Source organism: Odocoileus virginianus, chromosome 17 (genome assembly GCF_023699985.2).
Source record: "Odocoileus virginianus isolate 20LAN1187 ecotype Illinois chromosome 17, Ovbor_1.2, whole genome shotgun sequence".
In the NCBI taxonomy this organism is placed as follows: Eukaryota; Metazoa; Chordata; class Mammalia; order Artiodactyla; family Cervidae; genus Odocoileus; species Odocoileus virginianus.
Window position 1 is genome coordinate 21,259,815 of NC_069690.1, and position 26,842 is coordinate 21,286,656.

The following is a 26,842-nucleotide window of genomic DNA, read 5'->3' on the forward strand; positions in this document are numbered from 1 at the left end:
CAGTTCTGCACACGTTTCTGTGCGCTGGAAGTGTCCTTGCCCACCGGCGTGTGTCCTGTGTGAACGGAGCCCAGGAAGTGCGGGCACGCGCGGGAAAGTGCGGGTGTGCGTCCTGCGGGTCCCTGCTCAGCTCCGCGCCCGTCCTGCGCCGCGTGAGTGGAAGGCGCCGAGTGGCCCTGCCCGCCGAGTGCGCGCGCAGGGTCCCGGGCCGGCGTGCACGCCGGTGTGAGTGCCAGTGAGTGCGGCGCCGCTCGGATCGCTCCGCTCGCGCCGCCCGCACACTCGCACTGATCGGCGGCTGCCGGTGACGCGGGCTGGGCCCGCCCCCTGCCTGCCGGCCCCTGGCACTCACTCGCGCCGGCCGCCGCCAAGCAGGCAGCAGCCGCGTCAGGGCCGTCCGGGGGCGCCGCCAGCGATGCCCGCAGCCCCCGCCGCGCCCCGCCGGACCAGCTGAGCCGCCCCTGGGCCGGGGCCGCGCCGGGTCGGGCCGGGCCGCGCCCGGGCGGAGCCGCGCTGCCTGCATGACCCTCCGGCGGCGCGGGGAGAAGGCGACCATCAGCATCCAGGAGCATATGGCCATCGACGTGTGCCCCGGCCCCATACGGCCCATCAAGCAGATCTCCGACTACTTCCCCCGCTTCCCGCGGGGCCTGCCCCCGGACTCCGGGCCCCGCGCTGCTGCGCCCCCGGACGCCCCCGCGCGCCCCGCCGCGGCCAGCGCCGGCCGCCGCAGCCCCTCCGACGGCGCCCGCGACGACGACGAGGATGTCGATCAGCTCTTTGGAGCCTATGGCGCCAGCCCCGGCCCCGGCCCAGTCCCCAGCCCGGGGCGGCCGCCCGCCAAGCCACCCGAGGACGAGCCGGACGCCGACGGCTACGAGTCCGACGACTGCAGTAAGTTTCCCACCCGCCAGCTTCTCGCCCCCTCCCCTGCGCGGCTGCTCGCGCGCCCGCCCTCGGCTCCCCTGCGGTCTCGGTTCCTCCGGCACACACACACACCCCCCCACCTGGTGGCAGTCCCCGGCCGCGCCGTGCGCTCTCCGCGCGCCCAGCACACATAACCCCTCCCTCGAGCAGGTCCGAGAGGTGGGAAGTTTGGGGGCGCCCCCTGGGGGTGTCCCATTTCCAGCGGCCGTCTCCCCGGAGCCCGCGCCGCGCCCCCTCTCGGCCCGCCCGCCGGGAGCCCCAGCGCGGGCGGCGGCTTTTGTTCCCTGGCAGGGCGGAGCTGCGCCCCGGGGAGACACCAGTTGCTGCCGGCCGCGCGATCGCTCCCTGCCCCGCAGCACGCGGCGGATCGGCCCCGCAGCCGAGGGTCGGGCTGGGCGAGAGGCGGAGAGACCCACGGGCCGGAGTCGGGCGGCCTCCCGGGTGGGCCCGGCGGCCGCAGAGCGCGGCGGCTTGACTGGCGCACGGGCCGAGGACCAGGGGACCATGGGGCCCGCTTGTCCTTTGGAAAACCCTTGGTGGTTCCTCCTCCCACGTTCTTTGGTCCAGCTGCGCTCGACCCGGCCGGCGACCTTCGCCCACCTGTTACACCCGCTTCCCGGGCCAGTAAGGGCCTCCACCCCCACCCCCACCCCAGCCTCCTCCTGCGGGCATGAGCCCCGAGCCCCAGGGAATAGGCAAGCTCCGGGGCCCCCGGGGCCGAGGCCCGGCCGGCTGGTGCTCCTGGCGTCTTTCTGGGCTCCGAGGGTGGCCGCCCCGCCCTCCCCGGGACTGGAGGGGAAACCGAGAACGCCGAGGTCGCGGTGCGGTGCCGGATGGATTTACGCGGGCTGGGGCCGGGGCCGGGGGCAGCGTTGCTCGCCAGGCCCCTGCCCGGCTGTGGCCCCTGCCGCGTCACTCTCAGAGCTAGAAAACCCGAGTCCAACGTCGGTCCTGCGGAAGGTGTGGACTTTTCTCGGGGCAGGGGTCGCTGCCCGCTTCGCCGAGGCTCGCCCGGTCCCATCCCCCACGCAGCGCAGCGAGGGCGGCTGCGCCTGGCTCGGGTGCCCACATGGGCCTCAGGCTGGGGGTCTGGAGTTTCCCCAACATAAAATGTGCCTCTGCAAGCTGACAGTGGGGGTTACCAGCACCTCGGCGGGACGCGGTGGGGCCAGACCTGTCATCACCCTACCTGGCGAGGCCCGGGAGGAGAGAGGAGCAGGGAGGCCTGCCAGCCCTGGGTCGGGTGGGTTGGAGCCGGGCCTGTGCTGGGAAGCTGCCGGCTCTGCGTGCTCTTGGGCCTGGACCACAGCCCTCTGGCCAGAGCCTGGCATGGGAATGGGGAGCAGTCCTCTCCCTCCATTTTCCTGCCAGCCTGGGGAAACTGGGTCGGGAGAGTTTATTGCCCTCTGGGCTGTGCCCTGGATCTTCCTCACCCCCAGCTCCTGGCACCCTGGGCCAGGTGCACCCCCTCACTTGCTGTGCCTCTGGGCAGGCGGAGACCCAAGTCACCCCTTTGCATGCCCTGAATCTTCCCTGGGTCCAGAAGAAGGGGTGGGGCACTTGTTCCCATTTCCAGCATCTTTCCTGCTATGCCAGGGGAGCAGGCGAGCAGGGCAGGGCTTCCACCCCAGCTTCAGGCTCTCCTGGTGCCACCCGGGCCCTCCGGAGACATACAGCTAAGAGATGAGAAATCAGGCTGTTTCTTTCGGCTGTCCCTGAACCCACAGGCAAGGAGGGGACCAGAAAGTGCAAGACACGGGCCAGTTGCCCCATCTTCAGTCCATCAACTCAGCAGTCCTTCACAGAGCACTGTCTTCGAAGCAGAGAGGGAACAGGGCCGTGGCTCCAGACTCAGAGCTCATTGTCCTAGCAGGAGTCAGACGCACTTGGGGTCAGCAGTGTGGGGCAGTCAGACACAGCCTTGCCAGCCTGAACCCGTGGGCTGGCCACACCCATGTCACCAGGGCACTCTGCTGCAGAGAGCCAGGGAGAAGGGTGTGTGACCGAGCCAGGGCCAGCTTGAGCCCCCTCATTCCCTTTAAGGGGCCGCCGCCCCAGGCTTAGACCCCATCAGTGGCCCAGCATCCCACCTTGAGAGCGGAAATATCTGGGTTCCGAGGTGAGGGGGACCAGGTTCTAGGGTGGAACCTGGTATTCTCCACTCAGTAGCCCAGGCCTCACCTCCCTCTCAGCTCTGACAACCAGATCCCTACAATAAGCCTAAATGATTCAAGCCAGATGGTTCATTACGGCTTTAGCCAGGGTTATGCTATCTGCTGCCCTAATTATTGGATTATCTCCGTTCTAACAAAAAGAAATTAGGACGGTTGCTCTGTCGTCTAAGGCCAGGAGTGAAGTACTGTTTACTTATTCAGCCTTTTTTCCCCTTCTCTTTAAAGCCCATCCTTGATTAAGTCACTGCAAGGCACAAGCACAAAACTGACAGGCTCCCAACTGATCTAATAGAGGAGCGTTAACAGGGTGAAGATGCAGAAATGTTACCGTCAGAGGTGCCCCTTGTGCCCACGCCCTCCCAGTGACCCACAGGGTGGCCTGGCTAAGCTGGACCCCACTGCTTGCTGCCCCTCCAATGGCCCTGTGCCCCCCCCCACCTCCACACTTGCTACTCCCCCTGCCTACGATGCCCTCCCACCCAGTCTCCACCTGTAGAAACTCAGTCCATCCTTCAAAGCCGTAATGACTAGAATGCTTTGGGGTTTCTAGGTAACGGAAAATTCAGAGTGCCTTCAACAGTGAGGACTGTTGAGGTCGTGTGGGACCGGGGCAGATCCACGCCACCACTCAGCAGCAGCACCAGTGGCAGTGGTTCTGTCTTTCTCCACTTGGCCACGTCCTCTTCCTCTTTTTTTTTTTAAAAATTTTATTTATTTTTTGGCTGTGCTGAGTCTTCGCTGCTGCATGGGCTCTGGTTTTGGCAAGTGGGGGCTACTCTCTAGTTGCAGTAGATAGATTTCTCATTGCTGTGACTTCTCTTATTGTGGGGCGCAGACTCCAGGGTGCACTGGCTTCAGTAGTTACTGCTCCTGGACTCTAGAGCACAGGCTCAATAGCTGTGGTGCAAGGGCTTTGTTACTCTAAGGCTTGTGGGATCTTCCCGGATCAGGGATCAAACCCCTGGCTCCTACTCTGGCCGGTGGATTCTGAGCCACCAGAAAAGTCCCACCTTTTCCTCTTAGGCTGACCCCCGCCTCATATAACAGTAAGATCCTAAATTTGATGAGCTTCCACTCCCATGTCTCAGTTTAAAAGTGAGGAAACCTCTCCCCCGGAAATCTGTCCTTTTGTCTCTTGGGCCAGAGTCGCATCTCAAGGCCGCGCTTACACTGGCCCCTACATGATTCATCCGGGGCTGAGTCAGGACTGATGCCCACAGAGGCCTGGAGCAAGGATGGAGCAGAGGAACCACTGTTAGGCCGGCCCAGAAGGCCCTCAGCTGGAATCATTGCCCTGTCCCCACTTGCTGATTCCCCTTCTTTAGGGCCCTGTCATATTCTCCCTGGGCCATATTTCCACACACTCAGCCTTTCGGGACCAACTAGGTGTCTGGCACTGTGCCGAGCACGGAGGTTGCAGAGTGCCTGAGACGCAATCTCTGCCACCAGGGAGTTCATGGAAACAGACACACAAATAACCCAGCAGTGACGAGTCAGGAGCCCAGATGAGAAGCGCTGGCTTGCACGGAGCTCTCCCACAAAGAGGGTGCAGCGGGAGGAGGCAGAACCCAGGCTGACCAAGTGAAAGGAGGAAGAGTCCAGTGGCTGGAGCAAAGGGAAAAGAGGATGATGAAGCCCAAGTGGTCATATCACAGAGGGCCTGAATGCCACACCAGGGAGGTTGACAGTCCAGGAGGCAGTGGAAAACCTTTGAACCATGTAAAGTAGGGGAATGAATAGGTTTATATTTTGGGAGGGGGTGGCAATTTAAACTGTTTATTTATTTATTTATTTATTTTTGGCTGTGCTGGGTCTTTGTCGCTGCAGGCAGGCTTTCTCTAGTTGAGGTGAGTGGGGGTTACTCTCTAGTGGCGGTGCACAGGCTTCTCATTGTGGAGGCATCTCTTGTTGCACGGAGCACGGGCTCTTGGTGCACAGGCTTCAGTAGTTGTGGCACACGGGCTAAGTTGCCCTACGGCATGTGGGATCTTCCCGGACCAGGGGTTGAACCCATGTCCCCTGCATTGGCAGGCGGATTCCTAACTACTGGACCACCAGGGAAGCTCATGAGTAGGTTTATAAAAGTCCTCGCCCTCTACCTTGAGCACCTGGTAAGCAGGACCATAAGATGTATGGCTCATTCCTCTTTGTTCCCCCTGCAGCATCTGGTCAGTGCCTCAATTTCCCCAACTAGGAAATCCTTTCAACTCAGACTTGATCATTTTCTGTGGTTCTTGCCATGGTTTGTTTTTTTTTTTTTTTTAACTATTTGAGAGGATGACATTTTTCTTAAAAAGAGAAACAAAATCAGGGCCAATTTCCTATTCCCAAGGGTGTATGGATGAGGAACGTCCAGGTGCAAACCAAGGTCAAAATGATGCTGTCAGTCTCCATCAGCCAAGCAGAGGGATGTTCTGCTTTAGAGGAACTGACAGGAGCTGAGCTTGATTTTCTCTGAATTAGCCCCATTAAAGCTCTATAATTATCAACAAGCGGGTGACAACTCTCAGAGGCCCATTAGTGACCAAGCCTCATAATTTATCCAAGGATGTAAACTTTAGCCAGGACGTGTGATTTGAGTGGCTGGAGGGCAGGACCCTGTGGCCCACATGGACAGGCACCTTCACCTGTCCTCAGGGCCCGCTTCACCTGCCACAAGCCCAGGGGACCTTTTAACTCAGAGGTCCCTCTCGGGTGGCAGACCAGCCCTCCATGTGCCCCAGGAGCAATTCTGTTTATCCCTCTTTTGTTTTTCTGTCCCATCCTCTCAAGAGTTCAGCTTAACAAAGTAGCAGACAGAAAATATTGGAAGCCACTAGGCTTTAAGGCAGGAAGGAGCGATCAGGATGGAAGTGAAGAGGCCTGGATTCTGCATCCAGCTTTCCTATGTCACTCTGGCCAGATCACCTCCCCTCTCTGAGCCTCAATTCTCCAAATAGGAAATAGGAAATAAAGAGCTCTCTGAGCGCTCCACCGCCAGCAAGTCTCTAAAAATGGCGACTGAGCTTCTATTTCTAAACTATTATTTCTTCTACAACTTGCATTGGCATCTGAAGAAATCCACCAATCCTGTCCTGGGGCAGCACTGGGCTTGCTGTTCCCTCCCAGGCAGTGATATCAGCTGTCGGTTTTATTGAGCGGTGTCAGGCCCCTCCTTAAACACAGGTGTCTGTAAATCTAGTGGAAGGGACCCCTCTCCCTTCCTGGAGCTGAATTTCCCATTGGGGGCTCTGCCTGCTGCTTTGTCCTTCTCTGGGATGAGGAACTGGGCAGAGATTGTGAACTGTGTGGATTTTGTGGTTGCTGTTCTTTTCTTTTAACTGGAGGATAATTGCTTCACAATGCTGTGTTGGAACTGTGTGTTTTAATACACGAGCATCACACCACGTCTCTGCTTGAGTGAGCAGCCGGCAAACGAGTTGGTTTGGATAGACCAGCCTTGTGAATTGAACATCTGCTCATTGCTGGTGTCAGAGGTGTGGTCCCTGCCCTCCGGAGGCACAAGCCGCATGTTAGGGCTGAACAGAACAGTAGGCTGATTTACTGTCTTGCAAAGCCAAGCGCTTTAAAGGCTGTAACTGCAAAAGCCTGGAGAAGCCTGGGCCTGTGGCTCTTAGTTGTTACAGGCGAGGTGATAGATCCCACCCTTACAGCACCCTCACCTGCCCTGCCAGCACGGAGGCAACCTAGCAAGCAGGCAGCAATAGGCCAGATGCGTGCGTGCTCAGTCATGTCCGACTCTTTGCGACCCCATGGACTGCAACCCACCAGGCTCTTCTGTCCATGGGATTCTCCAGGCAGAAATGCTGGAGTGGAGTGCCATTTCTTTCTCCAGTAAAATCTGCAGGGATCAAACCTGCTTCTCCTGCATTGGCAGGTAAATTGTTTACCCCTGAGACACCTGGGAAACCCAATAGGCAGGACTAAAGCATGCTTACTCCACTCGGGGAAAAGGACTCTTGGTTCCACTTAAGGCCTGTTGACTTTGAGTTTAGACACAATTTTAACAACTATTCTCACCTGGTTTCATAGAAGAACCAAGTGACCAGTGACTAGGAGGTAGCGCTGCCTATGCGACCAGGAGCAAATACTTTAACATAACAGGAGTTTCAAGCGGATGTCAAAAGAGGAGGCAGAAAAAAAGTCAAGAAAACCTCAGAAGGAGTGGCCACCCAGGATCGCCTGGTGAAGGACTCACACACCCTTCAGTGCCCGGGCTGGGACTCAGACCCAGGGCACAGTTAGCCACAGTCATGGCGATGACTCAGGTTGTTCCGAAAAGTCTAAGTGACCGTTTGTGTATTCTGCTCACAAGGGCCGGGAGGGGAGCGATCCAGTTCAGAATGAGTTCATTCCAGGAGGTGTCTCAGAGGGGCAAGTACGCTCATCTAGAAACATCACCTAAATGGATCTGCTTCTTCTATAATTATCTGCTGAGTACTTTCCGCACCCCAGGCATGCCGTGAGGTGGATGCTGTTGTGTTTCCATTTTGCAGATGAGGAAACTGAGGCACAGAGAAACTAGATATGCTAAGGTCACAGAGCAAGGAAGTGCAGAGCCAGGGTTTGAACCCAAGGTCAGAGGTCAGACACCCTACAGGTGCCCCCGCCAGGCAATGACAGAGACGCTGAGCAGGGTGCCTGACCCTGTGTTAGGAGCAGAGATGCTAGACAAATAGTGGCCAGACTTGGCCAGCAAGCTGTGGTTTGCTCTAGACCCACGCTGGGCAACTCCTGGCCTCCCCTAGCATGACTCCAACCACCCAGCCCCCTGCCCTCTGGGTGGTCCTGTGGTTGAAATGCCCATTCTCCCAGCCTCACTCTGCACTAGCCAACTCCTACTCATCTTGCATGGCTCAAGTGAAGGGTCACTTTCTCCAGGAAGCCTTCTCTGATGGCCCCAGTTCACATCAAGCTCAGGAATCCTCCATCAATCCTGGCCCACCAGACTTTGTTGTGGCAAATCCTTGTCTTCTGTTCCTCCTGTTAAGCTGTGCTTTCCTTGGAGCAGGAACCTGCCTTCTGATATCTTCATTCCTGTGTGTGTGTGTGTGTGTGTGTGTGTGTGTGTGTAAGTGTGAGCTTGCTCAGTCACTCAGTCATGTCTGACTCTGTGACCCCATGGACTGTAGCCCGCCAGGCTCCTCTGTCCATGGAATTTTCCAGGCAAGAATACTGGAGTGGGTTGCCCTTTCCTTCTCCAGGGGATCTTCCCAACCCAGGGATCGAACCCATGTCTCCTGTTGGCAGGCGGATTCTTTCCCACTGAGCCACCAGGGAAACCCATCTTCATTCCTAGAGCCTAGCGTGTTGTGAACACTTGGTAATGAGTGAATGAATGGGAAGTCAGTTGACCAGCAAGCAGGGTCTGGGCTTCTAAAAACATCCTGTGAATGTGTGTCTCGCAAGGGAGACTTGCCCCTGAGGTCCGCCCTCACCCACCACCCCCGCCTTTATACCGGAGCCACGGCGGCATGAAAGGCCACAGCTGCTGTGTGTGACGGTGCCCGAGGGCGGCAGCTGCATCCAGTCACTGCCGCACCCACTGCCCGGCCCTTGGGAATCCCTCTCTGCTTTTTCAGTGGCCAGGGTAGCACCGTGAGGGCCCAGCTCACTCTTGCCCAGGGCCCCCAAGGGCCTGGAGAGACCGGGGGCTGCAGCCCCGAGTGCTGCTGGGGGGCGGTGAGTGCATCAGCCGGTCGGCCGGGCCCAGGCCTGCAGCCACCCAGAGCCTGACCCCTCTGCCTTCTCGCACCATCCTAGGACAGATCACAGGCCAAGGGGAGCCGAGGTGTGGAGCCCAGGCCGGCAGTCGCACCAGGATGACAGGAACCCCTTTAGCCGAGCGCCCGGCACACATGGCCACACCCTGCACCAGCTGCAGGCCACGAGGCGTGATGCAGGGGTCGGAGGCCACCGCTCACGGCATCCGGCGAGTGACAGGCCTAACCCCACTGAGCCTCGGCTCCTTCCCAGGGAGTGGGGGGGCTGGACAGGTAGTAGGTGCTCAGTCAGTGGCAGTCAGCATGGGCACCGTGACACCTCGTCCGGCTGCACAGGGCTGGTTGACGCTTCTCCCCCGTGTGGCCCCAGAGTGACCTGAGCCCTCCTTGTCCGCAGCCGCCCTGGGCACACTGGACTTCAGCCTGCTCTACGACCAGGAGAACAATGCCCTGCACTGCACCATCACCAAGGCCAAGGTAGGCCACCAGCGGGCGCAGGGCGAGGAGGCAGTGCTCAGCTCAGTTACTCCTAAGACATTGCTGCCTCCCCTGCAGGGAGGCTTTTCAGGGGAAGAGTAGGGTAGAGAAGCTGGAGAGGATGAGAGGAGGAGGGTGGAAGGGTAGCATTTAGGGGCCTAAGGCCCCCAGAACTGGGGAGCTGTCGGGCAGGGAAGGGCAGGCGGGGTGCTAACAGGCCTGTCTTGAGGGTGGAGAGGAGGGGTTGGACGTGGACGCCTCCAGCCCAAGTTCCCAGCACCTGGGCTTCCCGCCTCCCTGGGGAGGCTCTGGTCTCACGGGCCTGAGCTTGCTCTCTGGGCAGGGGCGCCGGGTATCTGAGCCCCATGGTCCCCTGTCCCGGGCTGGCCTCTGTCAGCTCTGGTCTCAGCTACGCTGTTCCCTTCGTCCCCACCGCATTGCTCCCGCTGGGAGGAAGGTGCCCAGGCTGATGTTCTCCCGCAAGGTAAGGGCGGATACGCCGCCTGATAGAGCCTCCCGGTAGAGCCGTGGAAGGGCCTGGTCCCGGCTCCAAGCAGGGAGCTTCTGGCATTGCTGCCTGGGCCCAGGCCCCCCCACCAGCCCCCCAGCCTGCCAGCTTCTCTGCCCCTCCTACCACCCTGCCTGTGGCTCTTGCCCGTCCAGAGGGGCCAGCCGCCTGCTTCTGCCCCGGCTGTGCCCCTCCTGGCCTGGGCCACCGTGATGGGGTGAGTAGTGTCCCCGGTGAACCCACACCATCCCCACCCCACCCTCTCCTCCGAGGTCTGCTCTGGTGGTGGCGTGGCGCCTGCCTTCCCTGTAGGCCTCCAGACCCGCCCTAGGAGCAGAGTTGGGAATCTGAAGAGGTGGAGGGCAAGGATGCACGGCCCGGGCAGACCCTTCCCTTCGCCTGCCACCCAGCTGTGTAGATAGAGGTTGTCCAGGCCTGGGTGCTGGGAAAGGGCCCTGGCTGCCAGGCCGCTCTGGCAGAGCCAGCCCTCCTCCCCACCCACGCAGACATCGCCCCCCCCCCCCCCCGTGCTGTGTGCCCCGCTGTCCCTACCAGGCCCTCGAGGGGCTGTGTGGGGGTACTGGGGTGTGTATAGGTATGTGTGTCGACTTAGGGTTGCTCCACTCACGGCATTGGAGGTGGGGGAGCCATGGCAGCTCCCCGATCTCCGGTTCATCCTCTGCTGGGCAGGAGGTGGTGCAGGCATGGGAGGAGCTAGGGCGGGCTGGGGTGTGGGGAGGAGCCCCAGAGGGTAGGAAGGCTGAGGCTGACAGGGGGCGCCCCTTGGTCATCTCTCAGAGGACACCAGATGCCCCAGCAGTGGACCCTAGCTCGGCCACCTAGTCTGTAAGTGAGTAGAGCTGCCTCAAGTTTGCTCATCTCTAAAATAGGGTTAATCGCCCCCACCTGTGCATTGTTGTGAGCATTAAATGAATGAGTGCCTAGTATCTAATGCTGTCCTGGAGCACAGGGCCTGGCGGAACACACCCACCCACAGCAGAACTGGGAAGTTCCAACTTTGTGAGAAAGGGTAAGAGGTGTGTGTTGGGCAGGGTCACCTCTTCCATGGTGCACACAGAGCCGCTCAGCCAAGCCTCGTCCTGGAGTCAGCCCTCCTGGGCAGGGCAGAGCTGGAACCCAGGCAGCTCCGGGCCCAGCTCAGATGCCCTACCCCACCCCACGCCACTTCTCTGGCATCCTCAGAGGGCCCAGCCCAGACTGGAAGCAGGGCAAATGCCCCAGCAGTAGGCCCTGCAATAGTATCACCTCCTCGACTCCCATAACCACCCTGGGACATGGGGACTATTAACCCCTTTTACAGATGATAAAACTGAGGCTCAGGAGGCAGAGGCCTCCTCACTTGCCCAGCTGATAGGTGCCGGAGCTGGACCTGAATCCTAGCCATCCTGGCAATAAAACCTGTGGGCCCCTTCCTGGTAACGAGGCAGTGCTGGTTAGAAGTTGGAAGCCCCAATGTCAGATCTCAGCCCCCACCCTCGGGCTCCTCTGAACCAAGGTGGGGAGTGGGGAGAAGGGCCTCAGCTCCCCTGGGAGGTGGGGGAGTGGGCTGGTCACCTTGCGGTTCATCTTTGGATAAGGTCATGGGGATGTCACCTCCGCCCCGCACATGTCACCACCCCCTCCCTGCATCCCCGTGAGCCATCCCAGGAGAGAGTTTCCAGAAACAGGAGCAGGCACGAGGTCAGCTGGGCGCCCGTCTGTGGTTCCGTGGGCTCCCTGGCTGTGCACACTTGATGGTGGTCGAGAGTGAGTGAGGGGTGCCCTCTTGCAGAGGGACTCTCCGCGGCCGGCCAGCTTGTGTGGCCTCTGGGGACACAGACGGGCAGGGCCCTGTGGTCAGGCCAGAGAGAAGCAGAGCCTGGTCTCCAGGACATATAACGTTCTCCCGTGGCCGCAGAGGGATGCGTGTGCATGGATGGACAGGGGCTCACGAGGACTTAGGGTCAGTGAGGAAAGTCGCAGGGCTTGGGGAGCAAGGGAAGAGGATTCAGGAAGAAGGAAGGATCTGACCACAGCAGGATAACAGGGCCCTCAGTCAGAGAAATGTGAGTCACCTGGCCTCCATGACTAGAAGACAACGAGAAAGAGGCCCACCTGACCAAAGACGCCCCCGGGGCATCTATGCAGAATCAGACATTTGGGGGGGTGGGGGGCAGGAAATTGCACCAGCACTAAGCCATCCTTGCTTCCGCATCCTGGGGGTATGGAGCAGGGGTGCTTCTGTGAAGAGGGCCATGAGTGGACCCAGCTGGGAGGTCCAGGGGCCTGCTGGGGCCTGCTGCCCCAGGTGCCCGGAGGCCTTGGCTGCTCTGTGCCCCCAATCCCCCACTTACACCCTTTGCTGTTATCCTCTGCCCAGGGCCTGAAGCCGATGGACCACAATGGGCTGGCAGACCCGTACGTCAAGCTGCACCTGCTGCCAGGAGCCAGTAAGGTGAGGGGACCTGCTCTGGGCCTGCTGACCAGCTGTGCCCGCCTGGGGCCCAGGCTGGACTTGGGGCACCCAGGGAGCCCCCAGCTCCCACACCCTCTAGGCCTTCCAGGGGACCTCTAGTCAATACCAGCTGCCTGCTGAGTTGGGGAAACTCCCCCAGAGAATTTCCAGGCCAGCATTTTATAAGAAACATCCTCAACTGGATGTTAATACTATGTGCAAACAAAGGGTTCTGTGACCAAGTAACTTCAGGAAACATTATTAAACCGGTTTCCTTACTGCAGGACTTATGAGAGCCTTTAATGCCCTGGTGGGCAGCTCTGTGATGCTCCACAAGGGGGATGGAGTGGTCAGCATCTGCCCAGATTATTTGACAACAGAACACTTGTTCCCGCACCAGATGACCTGACAAACAGACCAGACCAACAGGTGCATCTGTGAGAGAAGAAATTTTTTTTCTTAAATTAGCTATTAACAAAAGCATCAAGGTGGCCCTCGGCACTGGAAGATCAGAACTTGATTAGACTTCTTTCATACAGCTTACAGTTGAGTGCAGTTTTCTTTATAATGTCATGGGAAGAAAGGTCATATCGTCTTTTCAGAAGTGGGTCCTTCCTTGGCCTTGGGAACCCACAGACATCGCAAGGGGTGAGGTGGGCAGACCCCATGCCAGGGCACTCAACGGGAATGCAGCAGCTTCGCTTCTGAGTAGAGCGCAGGGCAGAAGTGGAGGGACAGGGTACACGGGACCCGAGTGCTTGAGCAGCAGAGCCTGGTGGCTGGTGTTCTTATCCCGGCCTCTTTCTCAGAAGCCAAAGTAGAGGACTTGCTTCCTGGCTCGCGAGTGACCTCATAGGAAGTCTCAGCAACGGGGGCAGCCCCTGGGCGGAGGGCCTCCCCGGCCACTGCTCCACACAACTGGGTGGCCCTGCCCCCAGATGGCCACCCAGGCTGAGGAGCCACAGGCTGCTGAGGTCTGAGTTCCCTTGGGGCCCAACCCCCCTGGATGAATGTATTTATAGGTCTGGGGGTCACACTTGTCCAGGGGAGTCACCCTGGAAGGGAAGGCAGGGCTGTGGGAAAAAGGACACTGACCCTCCTCCAACGCCTGGAGGAGCAGGCTCCCCCTGCAGCCTTGCATCCTCATGCTGGGGGTGGGGCGGGGTGATCCCCAGAGCTGTGAGAGCCACGTGGCCCCAGGAGGGGGCTCCATGGCCGAGCATCCCTAGACTCCTAGGGCCTCAAGTCAGCAGTACCTGCTGCTGAGTCCTAGGGGCCTGTCGTAGGACTGACCCCTGAGTCAGGGCAACTTCCGTAGAGCACAGTCTCCTTATAGACAGGGGCCTGAAAAGCGAGCTGAGAGAGGTGGTCGTTATGCCCTGAAGCCCTCACAGAGGGTACGGAACCCACTGGTCTCCACAGAGATTATGCAAGTCGGGGAGCTGGGACTCGAACCCAGAGCTGTCTGGGTTACACCACCGCCCAGCTCTTACCATCCAGTTCCGCAGGGCGTGGCTCCCACTGGGCTAATGTGGATTGGCAGCATGCCTGCCTTCCATCCTGGAGGCTCCAGGGGAGAAGCTGTTTCCCATTCCTCTCCAGCTTCCAGAGACGCCCCCTTGGCCCAGCTCGTGGCCCCTTCCTCTGTCTTCAAAGCCGGTGGCACCTCTCTGACCTTCTGTCCTTGTCACACCTCCCTCTGCCTCTCTCTTGCCTTCCTCTTCCACTTTTAAGGGCCCGGTGAGGACATGGCCCACCCAGATCATCTGCCTGTTGTACAGATGTTTTTTTTTTTGCAGGGCCAGGGAGGGGGGTGGGCCTGCACCATGGCATGTGGGATCTTGGTTCCCTGACCAGGGATTGAACCCATGTGCCCTGCAGTGGGAGCTCAGAGTCCTGATCACTGGACCGCCAGGGAAGCCCCTTTGCTATTGTAAAGTCAGCCGATGAGCAGCTTCCGCCCCCTGCTTTGCTAGGTTCTGGGGGATTGGGATGTGTGTGGGGTCATTACACTGCCCACTGCCTTCCTTGATGCTCAGAGGCTCCTTTTTGCTCTCTCCAGGCAAATAAGCTCAGAACGAAAACTCTCCGAAACACTTTGAACCCCACGTGGAACGAGACCCTCACTTACTACGGGATCACAGACGAAGACATGATCCGAAAGACCCTGCGGTGGGTGAGGCCCCCTGGCCGCCGGCTCCCCCACCCCACCCAGCCTTGTCCACAGGGCTGACCCTGCCCACACACCCCCACCCACCGCTTGCAAACCCTCCCTGACTTTGGAAGCAAACTGAGAGGCCCCTTGCCCTCCAGGATATCCGTGTGTGATGAGGACAAATTCCGCCACAACGAGTTCATCGGGGAGACCAGGGTGCCCCTGAAGAAGCTGAAGCCCAACCACACCAAGACGTTCAGCATCTGCCTAGAGAAGCAGCTGCCGGTGAGTCAGGCTCTGGAGCCGTCCAGGGCCCACGCTGCCATGAGCTCAAGGCCAAGAGCATTTTTTTTTAATCTATTCATTTTTTGCTGTGCTGGGTCTTCGTTGCTGCGTGAGGGCTTTCTCTAGTTGCAGCGATCGGCGACTACTCGTTATTGCAGCGCACGGGCTTCTCATTGCAGTGGCTTCTCTTGTTGCAGAGCTCAATAGTTGTGACGCAGCATGTGGAATATTCACGGACCAGGGACGGAACCTGTGTGCCCTGCATTGGCAGGTGGATTCTTAACCACTGGGCACCCCAGTGCCCCAGTCGGGCAAGCCCCCACTCTGTGCCTGGCATGGCTGCAAGTGCTGGGGAGACAGATAAATATCCCTGCCTTCATGAAGCTTGGACAAGAGCCAGACCAAAAATGAGATAAACCACCCAAATAGATCGAACGTTCAGCAGGGATCGGGGCTGAGAAGGAAAGCATGAGAGGGTCGATGGGTTAAACAGGTGCTCTCGGAGGGCTCACCTGGCAAGCGGGGAGTATTCCAGGCAGAGGGAGCCGCAGGTGCAAAGCCTTCATGGAAAAGTGTTCGGCCTGCAGGAGGCACAGGCAAGAGGCCAACTGAGGCGGGCAGAGCAGGGGGCAAGGGGTCCTGGGAGCTGAGAGCAGGAGTTGGAGTTGGGGAGACTGAGAGGACTCCAGCGTTATCCCTGAGTGAGATGGACCACAGGAGCGTACTAGGCGAAGGCCAGGCTATCTGAGGATATTTTAACAGGCTCCTCAGGATGGGAGGGAGTGGAGGGCGAGGGTGGGGAAGCCAAGAGTGCAGAGGGAGGAGCAGGAATAGGACCTGGGCCAGGCAGCAGAGGAGCGGGGAGAAGGGCGGAAGATCAGCATCCCTAGGTGTGGGGCCTGGGAGGATGAAGGGTCATTCACTAGGATGCGGGGGACCGCGGGAGGAGCAGCTGGGGATGCTCGGAGCTCAGTGGAATGTGTTAGGCATGAGGTGCCTGTGAGATACCCAGAGGAGACAGAAAATAATTATTTCCTAGAAATTGCAATTGTTTGAACGTGTCAGAACCGATTTTGCCCCCTGGCCGTGTGCAGCAGCTGAGCCCTCCCAGTCTCTGAGCAATGTTCCCCTCCCCGCTTCCCTTCCCTTCCCTCTCCCCTCCCCCTTCACTTTCCCTTCCCCTCCGCAGGCCTGCCTTCACCCACTTCAGAAGGACTAGGAGAGATTGGCCAGGAGGTCCCAGGCTAAGAAACCTGGGGCTTCAGGGACTGCGTGGTGAAGTCCCACAGAGGACACAGTTCCCTCTGCCCAGGACAGTTCCCCACCAGAAGCCTGGGCAACGGGAAAGCTCTAGAGGACAGAGCCCAAGGGTCATCCCCTGAGTGCCTGTACCCACCTAGGGCCCTGCTCAGCGCAGCCTGGCCTGGTCAAGGCCGGAAACAACCGACCTGAGGGCAGAGCTCCCACCCAGGATCCCAGCTCTGTATTTTTGCATAACCTGAACAAACTGTACTCCGTGGTCACATTCTCTCCCACTCCTAGGCATGTGTGTGATGGAGATAACCTTTTAAGTGTTATTATTAGTCACTAACCGCAGATGACCCAGTTTCTCCAAATGATCTATGTCACTTATAAAAGGCAACATCAACTCCTGCTGGAGTTGTGTTCCTGAGTTTTGATCCCTGATATAAACAATCACCTGTGTGGTGGTGTTGAATATGAATTGTGTGTGAGCAGTGTGTGAGTGTGCAAGAGTGTGGAATGCATGAGTGAGCACCTGTTTCATGCACAGGGGATGTGTTTGAGAGTGTACATGCTTGTGCCTGGGGCGCGATCAAGGCCTTGCTGAGCCTCGCTTGAATTTGCCAGGATCTCGTCGGTCCAGTTCAGAGACCCACAGTTGACAAGGGTGCAATTTGGGATAATTACTCGGCAGTAAAGATTCATTTTGATGGTACCTCATAGATTTTAGAGAGCCTTGTAAACCTTATTCATTGTTCATAAATACTGAGCAATGTCCCAGCTCAAAATGGTCTTTATGTGAAACCATCCAAAGTATATCCCACTGTAAAAAAAAAAAAAAAAAAACAGCTGAAAATATCCCAGCTCATTATACTGTTTAATTTTCACACATCACAACTGGCACAAGAGCCGTGGTTCAGTGAGGCTGTCGCACGCGAAGCCCGAGGCCTGAGTGACAGGTGGTTGGATCTCCCCTGCCTCCTCAGACCCATGGGCACCGACCGGCTGAGAACAATGTGGAGAACTGGCCAAGATTGCACTCAGGGAGAATGCGGTGATCCCCTGGCCATGTCTACCCTGGGTGTGAGGTCGGGGGGCGGGGAATGGTCCTTCCTTCACCCCACAGGATTCCCATCTCCAGAGAGGTGCAAGCGTGGCCCCAGCCCACAAGGGGCCACGTGAGGTGCTGTTTCAGGGCCAGGCAGAGGAGCGTCAAGGCCAGAGAGGCTGAGTGTGAGAGGAGCCTGGCAGAGACGCCTAGAAGGGGCCCTCAGAGGTCATAGGGCTCGGGCTGGGTGGACAGAGGGTAGAGGAGCAGGGTTCCCGGTGAGCATCAGCTGCAAGGTGGAAGTGGGAGGTCTCAGGATGCTGACTGGGGTGGGGAGGGGCCACTCGGTGAGACCTAGATTTGAGGTCTGACTCCAGGGGCAGCTGCTGGGCCATGCCCCACCCACCTCCTGGCTGCCCCTGGGGTTGGACTGTTCCCAGGTTCTCCCAATGGGGCCCTCCTACACCCTGAGGCTCCAGGAAGCACGTTCCAGGGGCCAGGGGCCCAGTGAACCACGACCCCCCCACCAGCACCCACTGGGCTCCATGTGGCCTGGGCCTGTGGCTACGGGAGGGGCAGGCAAGGACAGCTGAGTGACAGCTCTCCTGCTCCACAGGTGGACAAGACAGAAGACAAGTCCCTGGAGGAGCGGGGCCGCATCCTGGTCTCCCTCAAGTACAGCTCGCAGAAGCAGGGCCTGCTGGTTGGCATCGTGCGCTGTGCCCACCTGGCCGCCATGGACGCCAATGGCTACTCAGACCCCTACGTGAAAACGTGAGTGTGCGGCCGCTCCTTCCCCACCATCTCACTCTAGTTACGAAGAGGTGCAGGCGTTGCAGTGAGTAGTTTGCACAAGTGGTTGTGTGAAGCACAGGGGGGCACTGTGCCCACAAGGTTCTTCTGTGCTCCATGCGTTGAATCTGGCCAAACCCGTTTCTCAGATGAGGAAACTGTTGCCCACAGAAGTTGAGTGGCTGCCCAATCCGTGCAGAAAGAGCAGTTCTCTCCGGATGGCTGGTTCAGGTCTCTCTGATTGTGGGGCCCAGGAGGGGCCGTGAGCAGGCTGGAGGAAGGGACGGCAGCCTGGGAGATGCAGTGAAGGGACTCCATCAGGACTTAGGGCTGAGCACACGGGGGCAGTGCTCTGCCACAGGCGCAGGTAAGGGTCCACCCAGCCCTGCCAGATGGGGCTCAGGGTGGTGCAGGGGGGATGCTGACTCGGGCGCTCCAGAGCGGTGAACCTGGATCAGGACAGGCTGTGATCAGAGCCCAGAGAGGAGCTGGTGGCCATTCGGAGAGGGATGAAGCAGGTGGTTGGTGGGCACCATCTGTGATTTGGAGCTCTCCACTAGCAAAAGATGGATCTTAGCCTCAAACGACTGTGAACTCAGACTGTCTTGAAGGTTAGAACTTGGGGAGGAATTTGACTCAGCAGAAAGGAGGTGTTTCTGCTCAGGGGGAGGGACAGAGGAGTTACGATATAGTTAAGAAGCAGGGACAGTCCTGGCCTCGGGGGACAGCAAGAAGGCCCAGGTGACAGAGGCCATCACAAGGACTATGGGATTCCCTTTGAAAAAACAGTGAGCTGGGCCCCAAGCTCAACCATTAGCAAAACTGACTTCCAGTGGATCACAGACCACTGGGAGAGGAAATGCTGTCCTAGCTTAGAAGACAGACTCTTAAAACCAGTGGAGGGAAAGTAAGCGATTCTGGGTAAGCTGGGAAGATGTGTACACTCTGTGGCCGCATCGCTTCCCTGCCAGGTTCGTGGGGTCCAGAGACCCAGGCCCTGGTGAAAAGCTGCTTTTGCTGCATTGCTTGAGAGAGCCATAGGCTGGAGACAGCCCAGTGTTCATCAGCAGAGGGAGAGATGAATAAAATGTGGCGTCTGCACACAGAGGAGTACTGTGCATTTGAAGTGAATGAGGACTGGGTGGATTAACGAGGACAGCTATGCCAAGCGTGCCAAGCCCAGAGCAGACTGTAGAGGGAGAGTGGAGCATGCAGCCTGACCCTGTAGGGATGGTCTCTGGGGAGGGAGGACGTGCGTCCACTTGTATCTGTGATGCTATCTTTCCTAGGGAGGAAAATGGGATCTGAAGCCAGGGTGGTGTCAAGTTTTTAAAACGGCTCAGTGCCCACCTGCCAAGTTGATAGGAATTCCAGGGTCTCAGGCTGGGTTACCTAGAAAGCAGGGTCTCACTGGCTACAGCGGAAGGGCCAGCAACCCCCTAGGGCCAGGGAGAGGCAGCTCTGTGGGTGGCCCCATGGAGCAGAGGGAGGTTCCCAGTGGCCTAGAAACACCTCCATCTGATTCAAGTTCCCTGGGTGACATGCAGGGGGCAGCTGCTCAGGGTTCCCCATCTCTGAGAGGCCCCTTCACGGACCGTGGGCCTCCTCCTTGCTGAGACTAGGGGAGATAACAGGCACAGGTTTGAGATGCTGAGCAGAGCACCCGGGGCCACAGGGAAGAGCCGGGCAGAGCTAGATGGAACAAGGCCTTCTGTCAACACCCTTATTTTTTATGAACTTCATCCCAGACAGCTGCCTCAGTCTCCCCAGGCTAGACGCTGACCCCAAGTCCTGTCTTCCGGGGCTGATGATGGTTAACAGTCATCACACGTCCTGAGTAACTGCTGGGTGCCAGGGCCGGGCTAGGCCTCACGGACCTTTCTACGCCGCCCTTCTGTTACCTTCTCCAGCGGCCTCGGGAGAGCAGTAGTCCTGGTGCAGAATAGCCAAGCGGCACTGGTAGGGACTCCAGGAGCCCGGCGGCCAGGGCAGGAGGGGCCCTGACAGCGAGGGAGGGCGAGCAGCCACCGATGGGAGTGCTCCTCGCCCACCCGGGCCGCCCTCCCTCCGGGAGCCAGCACAGACAAAGGCCTGGGGGCAGGACAGGGGACGGCCCCTGGGTCGCGTGAGGGTCTCTAGATGGGCACCGGCTGCGCAGTGCTGAGGGCGTGGGGAGCCCAGGACAGCTTCCCTTCAGGGGCCTCCAAAGGCGGGGCTGGGAGATGCTCCCACAGCCCGGGACCCCCATCCCTCCTCCTCGCCCCCAAACCAAACAGGCAAAGAAAGATGAGTCAAGAAACACATGGAGGCTTGTAAGGAACTGAAGAAGTTCACCATCTCTGGGTCGGGGTTTATGGGAACCCCCACTTGTTTAAAAAGCCATCTTTATTGAGGTATAACTTACACCCAGGTTTCTCCCTCTTGCCGTGGGACTGACGTATATAGTCTCGTTACCACCACTTCAGTTAAGACACAGATACCAAGGCCCAGAAAGGTGCCCCAGGCAACTGTTGATTTTTCTGTCACAATAGTTTTGCCTTTTCCAGACTTTCTTCTAATGCAACTCAGAGCCCGCCATGTGGTGTGTGCACCCGGAGTGCAGTCTGTAGGTCTGTACTGCTGAACACACGTCTGTCAGATCACTTCCTCTAGAAGTGCACGGGGGTGGGGTCGCATCCGATTTTTGATGGCTATATAAAGCTGCTAAAGAACAGGTTTTTTTTTGTTTGTTTTTTTTTTTTAATTTTTATTTTTTGGCCCCACCATGTGGCTTGCAGGATCTGAGTTCCTCATCCAGGGATGGAACCTGTGCAGCGGAAGTGTGTACTCCCAGCCACTGTACAACCAAGAAATTCCTTGGTTAATGTGTATTCATTCTATCTTTTAATATGGTACAAGTACATTATTAGCAGGAAATAAATATATATAGCAATGAAGAGTTCTGGAACAAAACAATGACACGTATGTATAAATGACATAATTTTAAGACCTAAAGTGATTCTTGGCAAGATGGTTCAATGAAAACTTCTGAATGAAAATGATATATTCTATGGGAAGGAAAAATATACTAACTAAATAATGTTCTTAGGTTATATCTGTTATTGTAGATATCAATCGTATCACAGAATGTTATCTGGTCTCCTCACATAGCCTAATGGTAAGATTATCATGCAAGAAAACTGCAGGTTATCCTCTTTTCATTAGAATTTTAAACTCTAAATATAAGTGATCACTTAATATTTAAGGGACATAAATGTCAAATATCTTCTTAAATGGAGTGTGCATGCATGCTCAGTTGTGTCCAATTGTTTGCAACCCATGGACTGTAGCCTACCAGGCTCCTCTATCCATGGAATTTTCCAGGCAAGGATACTGGGGCAGGTTACCATTTCCTATGCTAGGGGATCTTCCCAACCCAGGGCTTGAACCTGCATCTCTTGTGTCTCCTGCATTGACAGGCAGATTCTTTACCAACTGGACCACCTGGGAAGCCCTTCTTAAATGGACTAACAATTCTGAAGGATTATCTGTTAATAAATGAAAGCCCCTTTCTTGAGAAATTAAGATACCAAGAAGGACAGCTATTAGGATGTCCTGCATACTACTCAAACTCTTAGAAACGTCCTTCTCTTTCATCTCTGTTCTTCCTCTGGTTTTCTCAATCTCAACCTAAAGAACAGGTTTTTGTGAAGACCTATGTCTTCATTTCTCTCCCCATGCCCAACTTTTGTCAGTACATATTTTCCAGTGTCTCTGTAATGAACCAGTATGACTTACATAATTACTATCACAACTTTTTTTAAAAAGTGCACAGAAAGGCAACAGTGAGATCCCACTTCCTGTGCTGATCCCACCCGGTGCTGGGCACCAGGAAGCTGGTGTGGGGGAGACAGATTCTAGTGTCGGTGCAGGGACAGGGTGAGCGGCTCCGCAGATGAGGGCGCCTGGCTTCTGAGCGCCAGCCTGTGCCGAGCAGCTCTGTGAGCTTGGTGAAGTCCCTGCACCTCTCTGAGCCCCAGATGAAGACCGCTGTTCTGCAAGCAGGGATTTCTTTTGTCTGCAGGAAGCACTGTTGCCAATGCCCAAAAGACCTTTTTCCTTCCCAAAGCTTCAGTGAGGCAGCAGTGACACATCCCAGGGACTAGGTTAAAAACCAGTTATACACTTAGAATTTGCATGCTATAAAAATGCATCTTTCTTATCTCTATAATCTGCTATTAAAAACAGAAAAGCTCTAGCAAGGGACCAACTCCGCTAAAAATGTTTTTCTGGTGGGAAATGTGAGCTTTGTGAAAATTAAAACTTCCAGAAATCAGGGAAATCCCCTTTCCTCGGGGAACAGAGGGGGCTCCGTGATGTCAGGAGCGGGCTGTGAACAGAGGTCCAGGGTGAATGACCCACTTGCTTCTCTCACCACACTGCCTACTCTGGTCAGCGCGCCACGGCTGGTCATCAGGAATGAACAGAAGTCTCGCTCCTGGGACAAAGCTCTTCCAAGCCCTGGGGGGCTCCGTGCGTTCTCACAGCCTCGTCTCACCCTCTGCCTACCTGTTGGTTATAATTCCAGATACCTGAAGCCAGATGTGGACAAGAAATCCAAACACAAGACAGCAGTAAAGAAGAAAACCCTGAACCCAGAGTTCAACGAGGTACAAGGGGCTGGTGAAGCCATGGGAAAGCCACTCCCTCTCCCCTGGGGGGACTGTTTTCCAGGGGTCACTGTGGGTCTCAGGAGCCCGGGGGGTGGGTGCACCTGGAGAGGAGCTCAGAGGAGCGAGACGAGGGAGAGGAGCCCGAGCGACTCAGGTCCTCAGGCCGAGGAGGCGCTGCCAGGGGGTCATCGGATGTGGAAGCCGACGGGAGAGAAGGTTCCACGGAGAAGGGAGTGGTCAGCAGGGTCAGCGGCCCAGGCCGCCTGGTGTGCACTGACCTGGCGATAAGGGGCCTCTTGGGGATCTTGAAAAAGGCAGCTTCAGTGACCGAGGGGCAGGCGGTCGGAGGGAAGGGGTCCCCCGAGGATCTCAGCCGGGCTCTCAGAAGTGGGTGAGGTGGGCGAGAGTCCGTCACAGCAACTACTGCACCCTGGCCAGCGGCCGACTTCCAAGCCCTGTGGCATTGGCCCCAACACTCCCCTTCTGCCCGCCAGGAATTCTGTTACGAGATTAAGCATGGGGACCTGGCCAAGAAGACCCTGGAGATCACCGTCTGGGATTATGACATTGGAAAATCCAATGATTTCATTGGTGAGAGGCCATGATGGGAATGCTGTTGGGCAGCGTGACGGTCCTAGGGCAGAGTCCTGAATCAGGCCACGGTGCAGCCTGGCCCTGTGTGACAGGGGAAGGAACAGGCCTGGCAGGGGTCACATAGCAGTCTGTGGTAGAGCAGGGGAAAGGGTGGATGACAGTCAGCCCTTCTAGGCCGGACTCTGAGTCCTTGGGGCCCCAGATTCCTGGTGGGCTGGGTGGCTGTGCATGGTGGAGCTGCCCGCCAGAACTGCTCTGGTCCTGGAGAAAGGAAAGGCAGGATAGGATCCTTGGGCCCTGATTAGGGGGGTGGGAGACAGTAAGAGGGTCTAAGAATGTGGTGGTCAGAGCACTGTCTACCCTCTGAGCAGGTGGGTAAGGTAGATAGGCTGGCCTTGCAGCACAGGGCCTGGGAGGGTGTTGGGGGCACTGTTCCCAAGGGACCCTGAGAGTCATAGGTCAAGTGTCCCGGGCTCCCCTCTGCAGGCGGCGTGGTTCTGGGCATCAACGCCAAGGGAGAGCGCCTGAAGCACTGGTTTGACTGCCTGAAGAACAAGGACAAGAGGATAGAGCGCTGGCACACACTCACCAACGAGCTCCCGGGGGCCGTGCTCAGCGACTGACCCGCCCCGCCTGCCCGCCGCACCCACCCCTGCCCACTGCCTGGCTCAGCGCAGGCCTGGCCCTGGGCTTCCTCGGCTGTCTCTCAGGGCCTCGGCCCCCACGTCGGGGGAGATCCAGGACACCTGCTCGGACACAGAGCCACTGCAGCCCCTCCAAGGGATAGTGGGGGCAGTGAGCTGGGCCTGCTTTCAGCCCCCTGAGGCCCAAGAGGGCTAGGCAGAAGAAGAGAGGACCTCAGTACCCAGCCGGAGGAAGTAGATGGGGCCATCCAGAGGACAGGGACCCTCCAGAGGTCAGCAGTGAGTTGGAGGGGACCCCAGGCTCAGAGGGGCAGTAGGGAAAGGAGATTTTGGGTAGGACAGGACTCTGAAGAAAGTCCATTCCCTAAAGGAGGTTCTGACTTCGGCTCTGGCACGACTAGGTGGGTGGAAAAAGCTCACCTGAGAGCCAGGAGTCTGGTGAAGATCCTGGAGCTCCCCGAGAACATGGGCAAAGGGCACGTGCTTCTTCACTCAGTGATTCTGCAGGCCCCTGGGGAAGAATGAGACCCAGAGCCTGCCCTCAGGGAGGTCCCCGTCTAGTTATGGAGCTAAAAACAAACCCTTACTTCAGGGGTATAAGGAATGCCAAGGCCAGCCTGACCCACCTACACATGCTGTGGACTCCATTGGGAGGGCTTCCTGGAGGAAGTGATGTTTCAGCAAGACCTGGAAGAGTGAGTGGAGATTCTAGGCAGACAGAGGAGGAAGGGCACTAGAAACGGTGTACAAGGCCTGGAGAGGAAAGATGATGGGCCAGGGAGAAACTGTCTGGATCCAGGGTCTCTCCTGGGAGGATGGGGTAGAGGCAGGGTTTGATAGGAGTGGGGCAGGGGCAGCCAGCCCTCCCGCATCCCACCCCTAGCTGCCAGGCCAACTGGGCTTGTAGCCATGGGGGGAGTGGCTTAAACTGATGTTGACGGCAGGGTCAAGTTCCGTTCTCAGACCCAGCTCTCCCATCTTTGATCTTCCTCCTCCTGAGGAAGCTGGAGGATGGATCCTGCTTCTCGTTGTTACCAGCTTAAGCATCAGGTCAGCTGTGGTCAGGAAGAAAGAGTCACTTCTTCGCATGAAAAAAAACAAAAGTCCTCCTTGTCCTCACCCTCTGCTCCCTGCCTTCCTCCACCCTCCCCATCCCAGGCCCTTCCTTCTGGGTTCACGGTTGGAAAGGGGGGAGCCCCCAGCAGCTGCCTCTGCATCCATTCCCTATTGAGATCCCTCTCAGTACTCAGCAGCATCCAGGGCCTTGTTTCTGGGAATGGCTGGCTTTGCCCTCCAGGAGTTGAGAGCTACCCTGCACCCTGGCTCAGGGTCTCTAGGAAGGAATTGAGGGCATCAAGACTCTGGGGCCCAGGCCTAAAGCCCCCAACTCTTCCTGCTGACCAAGGGGCCTTCAGGAACCCTGGATGAACAAATGCAGAAACCAGGAATTTCTGTGTTCAGCCCATCACTGCACTGACGGGAAAACAGAGCCCAGAGAGGGAAAGTGATCTGCCTGAGTCCTTCCAGGTCCCCTGCCTCATCCCCGGCCCAGAGCTCTGACACCACACCCACACCGACGCTAGTACAGGGCTCACAGGCACGCTGGGCTGGACCCTCTGCTGCAGACACAAAGCGCATCACCATCTGAGGCCTGGGGGCGGGAGATGACATGAATCCCACCAAGTGCCCATCAGCCTGTTTTCATTTTCCAGGGAAAACAGGACTCCAGCCCCCACACAGTACCTGGCAACCTTGGCTAGTCACGGAGTCTTGCTTTTCCCTCTCTGAGAAGGCTTTGTGCATGCTGAGGGTTTTTACAGTCACCATCTTGATGAATCGTCACAGACCTGGGAGATGGGTTTAACTGCCATCTCCATTTGACAGATGAGGAAGCAGATTCAGAGAGGCAGAGTCTGATTTTGAGGAGCCTTTTGTCTGGAATAACTCTGGCTGTCTTCTTAGCATTGCCTTTTGGGGGGCTCTCATTCAGAGAGGGGCTTCACAACTCCCTATAAACACATGGAAATGCTGAATGGCCAAGTTAGAAGCATACTAGAGCCTCACCTAGTACAACTTCCTTGTTAGACACATGGGGAAACCAAGGACCCACAAGTAGAAGGGGCCTATTCAGGACACACGGGATAAGAACCCAGGATACCGGGCACCTAGTCCAAGGCCTTCCAACGCCCTAGGCTGTACAAGTGCAGACTTGGTCCTGAAAAATGGTCCCTGCTGACCACAGGGACAGTCAGGCTGGAGGTGGGGCTTGAGGACAGCTAGCCCAGGCAGGGGATTGGGCTCTTGGACTGGAGGTCTTCCAGGGAGTGACAGAACCATCCCTAGGACCCTGGATCTGTTCTGGACCCCTTACAGCTTGTATGTCTGTTAGAGAAAAAGTGCTTTGAGAAGCTGCGGTATCAGCTCTGCCTTTGACCCCAAACTGGCTTTCCTCTGCTCTATCAGCCCCACAAAAACAGGGAATTTGACGCCAAAAAAAGTCATTCCGAAGTCAGCTGTCAATAACAAGCGGGTCACTGGACGGGGCATCCATCTCCACCCCCACCCTCCTACCTAGTCTCCGCCCCGCCCACCACTACTAGCCAATTCCCGACGGGCCCGTCTTCCAACTCTGAAGCGGTAACCTCCTGACCTCTAGTGGCGAGAGCGAGGAACTGCATCTCCCGGCCCGCGCATGTCCTTCCCTTTGTTCCTTCTCCAACCGACAGAACCTCCCGATGCATGGACTCTGGCTGTCTTCGACGCAGACTCGTGCACTGCTTGCCACCGTTTTGCTATCATGTGGCGACTGCAGAAACGGTCCTGCAACTGCAGCCCCCACACACAATTTTTGTACTTTCGTCCGACTTACCCGAAGGTGTCCTTTTTAAGTCTTATTTGTTAATATTTATAATGACATATAATCCAAAGTAAATGGAAACATTCATTGCGATCATATGAGCTCGGGAGACTCATCTTAATGGATCTGAATAGGTGGGCAGGAAAGGACGAGAGCAACAGGGACTTATTCTGCATTGTCTCATTCACTCTGCACCAAGAACCCTCTGGAGGTACACGCCCACATTACAGACGGGGAAATTTTTGTGCGCAATCACAGCTGGTAAGTGACAGAACCAGGAGTCAACTCATGCCTCCCAAAACTACTTCT

The 26,842-nt window shown here is 57.3% G+C and overlaps 1 protein-coding gene and 1 long non-coding RNA gene across 3 annotated transcripts; one reads left to right on the top strand and one right to left on the bottom strand.

Moving 5' to 3' along the window:
• Positions 1-232: 232 nt before the first annotated feature.
• On the top strand, positions 233-26,631 carry DOC2B (double C2 domain beta). The gene is made up of 9 exons (XM_020909834.2): positions 233-894; positions 9,222-9,301; positions 12,190-12,264; positions 14,327-14,436; positions 14,578-14,704; positions 17,611-17,768; positions 22,354-22,435; positions 22,933-23,029; positions 23,519-26,631. The coding sequence occupies exons 1-9, from the start codon at positions 522-524 to the stop codon at positions 23,653-23,655; spliced, it is 1,239 nt and encodes a 412-aa protein (XP_020765493.2). The 5' UTR covers positions 233-521; the 3' UTR covers positions 23,656-26,631.
• On the bottom strand, positions 20,125-24,184 carry LOC139039038 (uncharacterized). Of its 2 annotated transcripts, XR_011492169.1 has the most exons (4): positions 24,097-24,184; positions 22,540-23,293; positions 21,456-22,334; positions 20,125-20,489 (listed from the first exon to the last, which is right to left on the bottom strand). It is a non-coding gene; the product is annotated as an uncharacterized lncRNA (long non-coding RNA). The 2 variants fall into 2 exon arrangements; XR_011492168.1 differs by having other exon boundaries at positions 21,456-23,293.
• Positions 26,632-26,842: the final 211 nt, after the last annotated feature.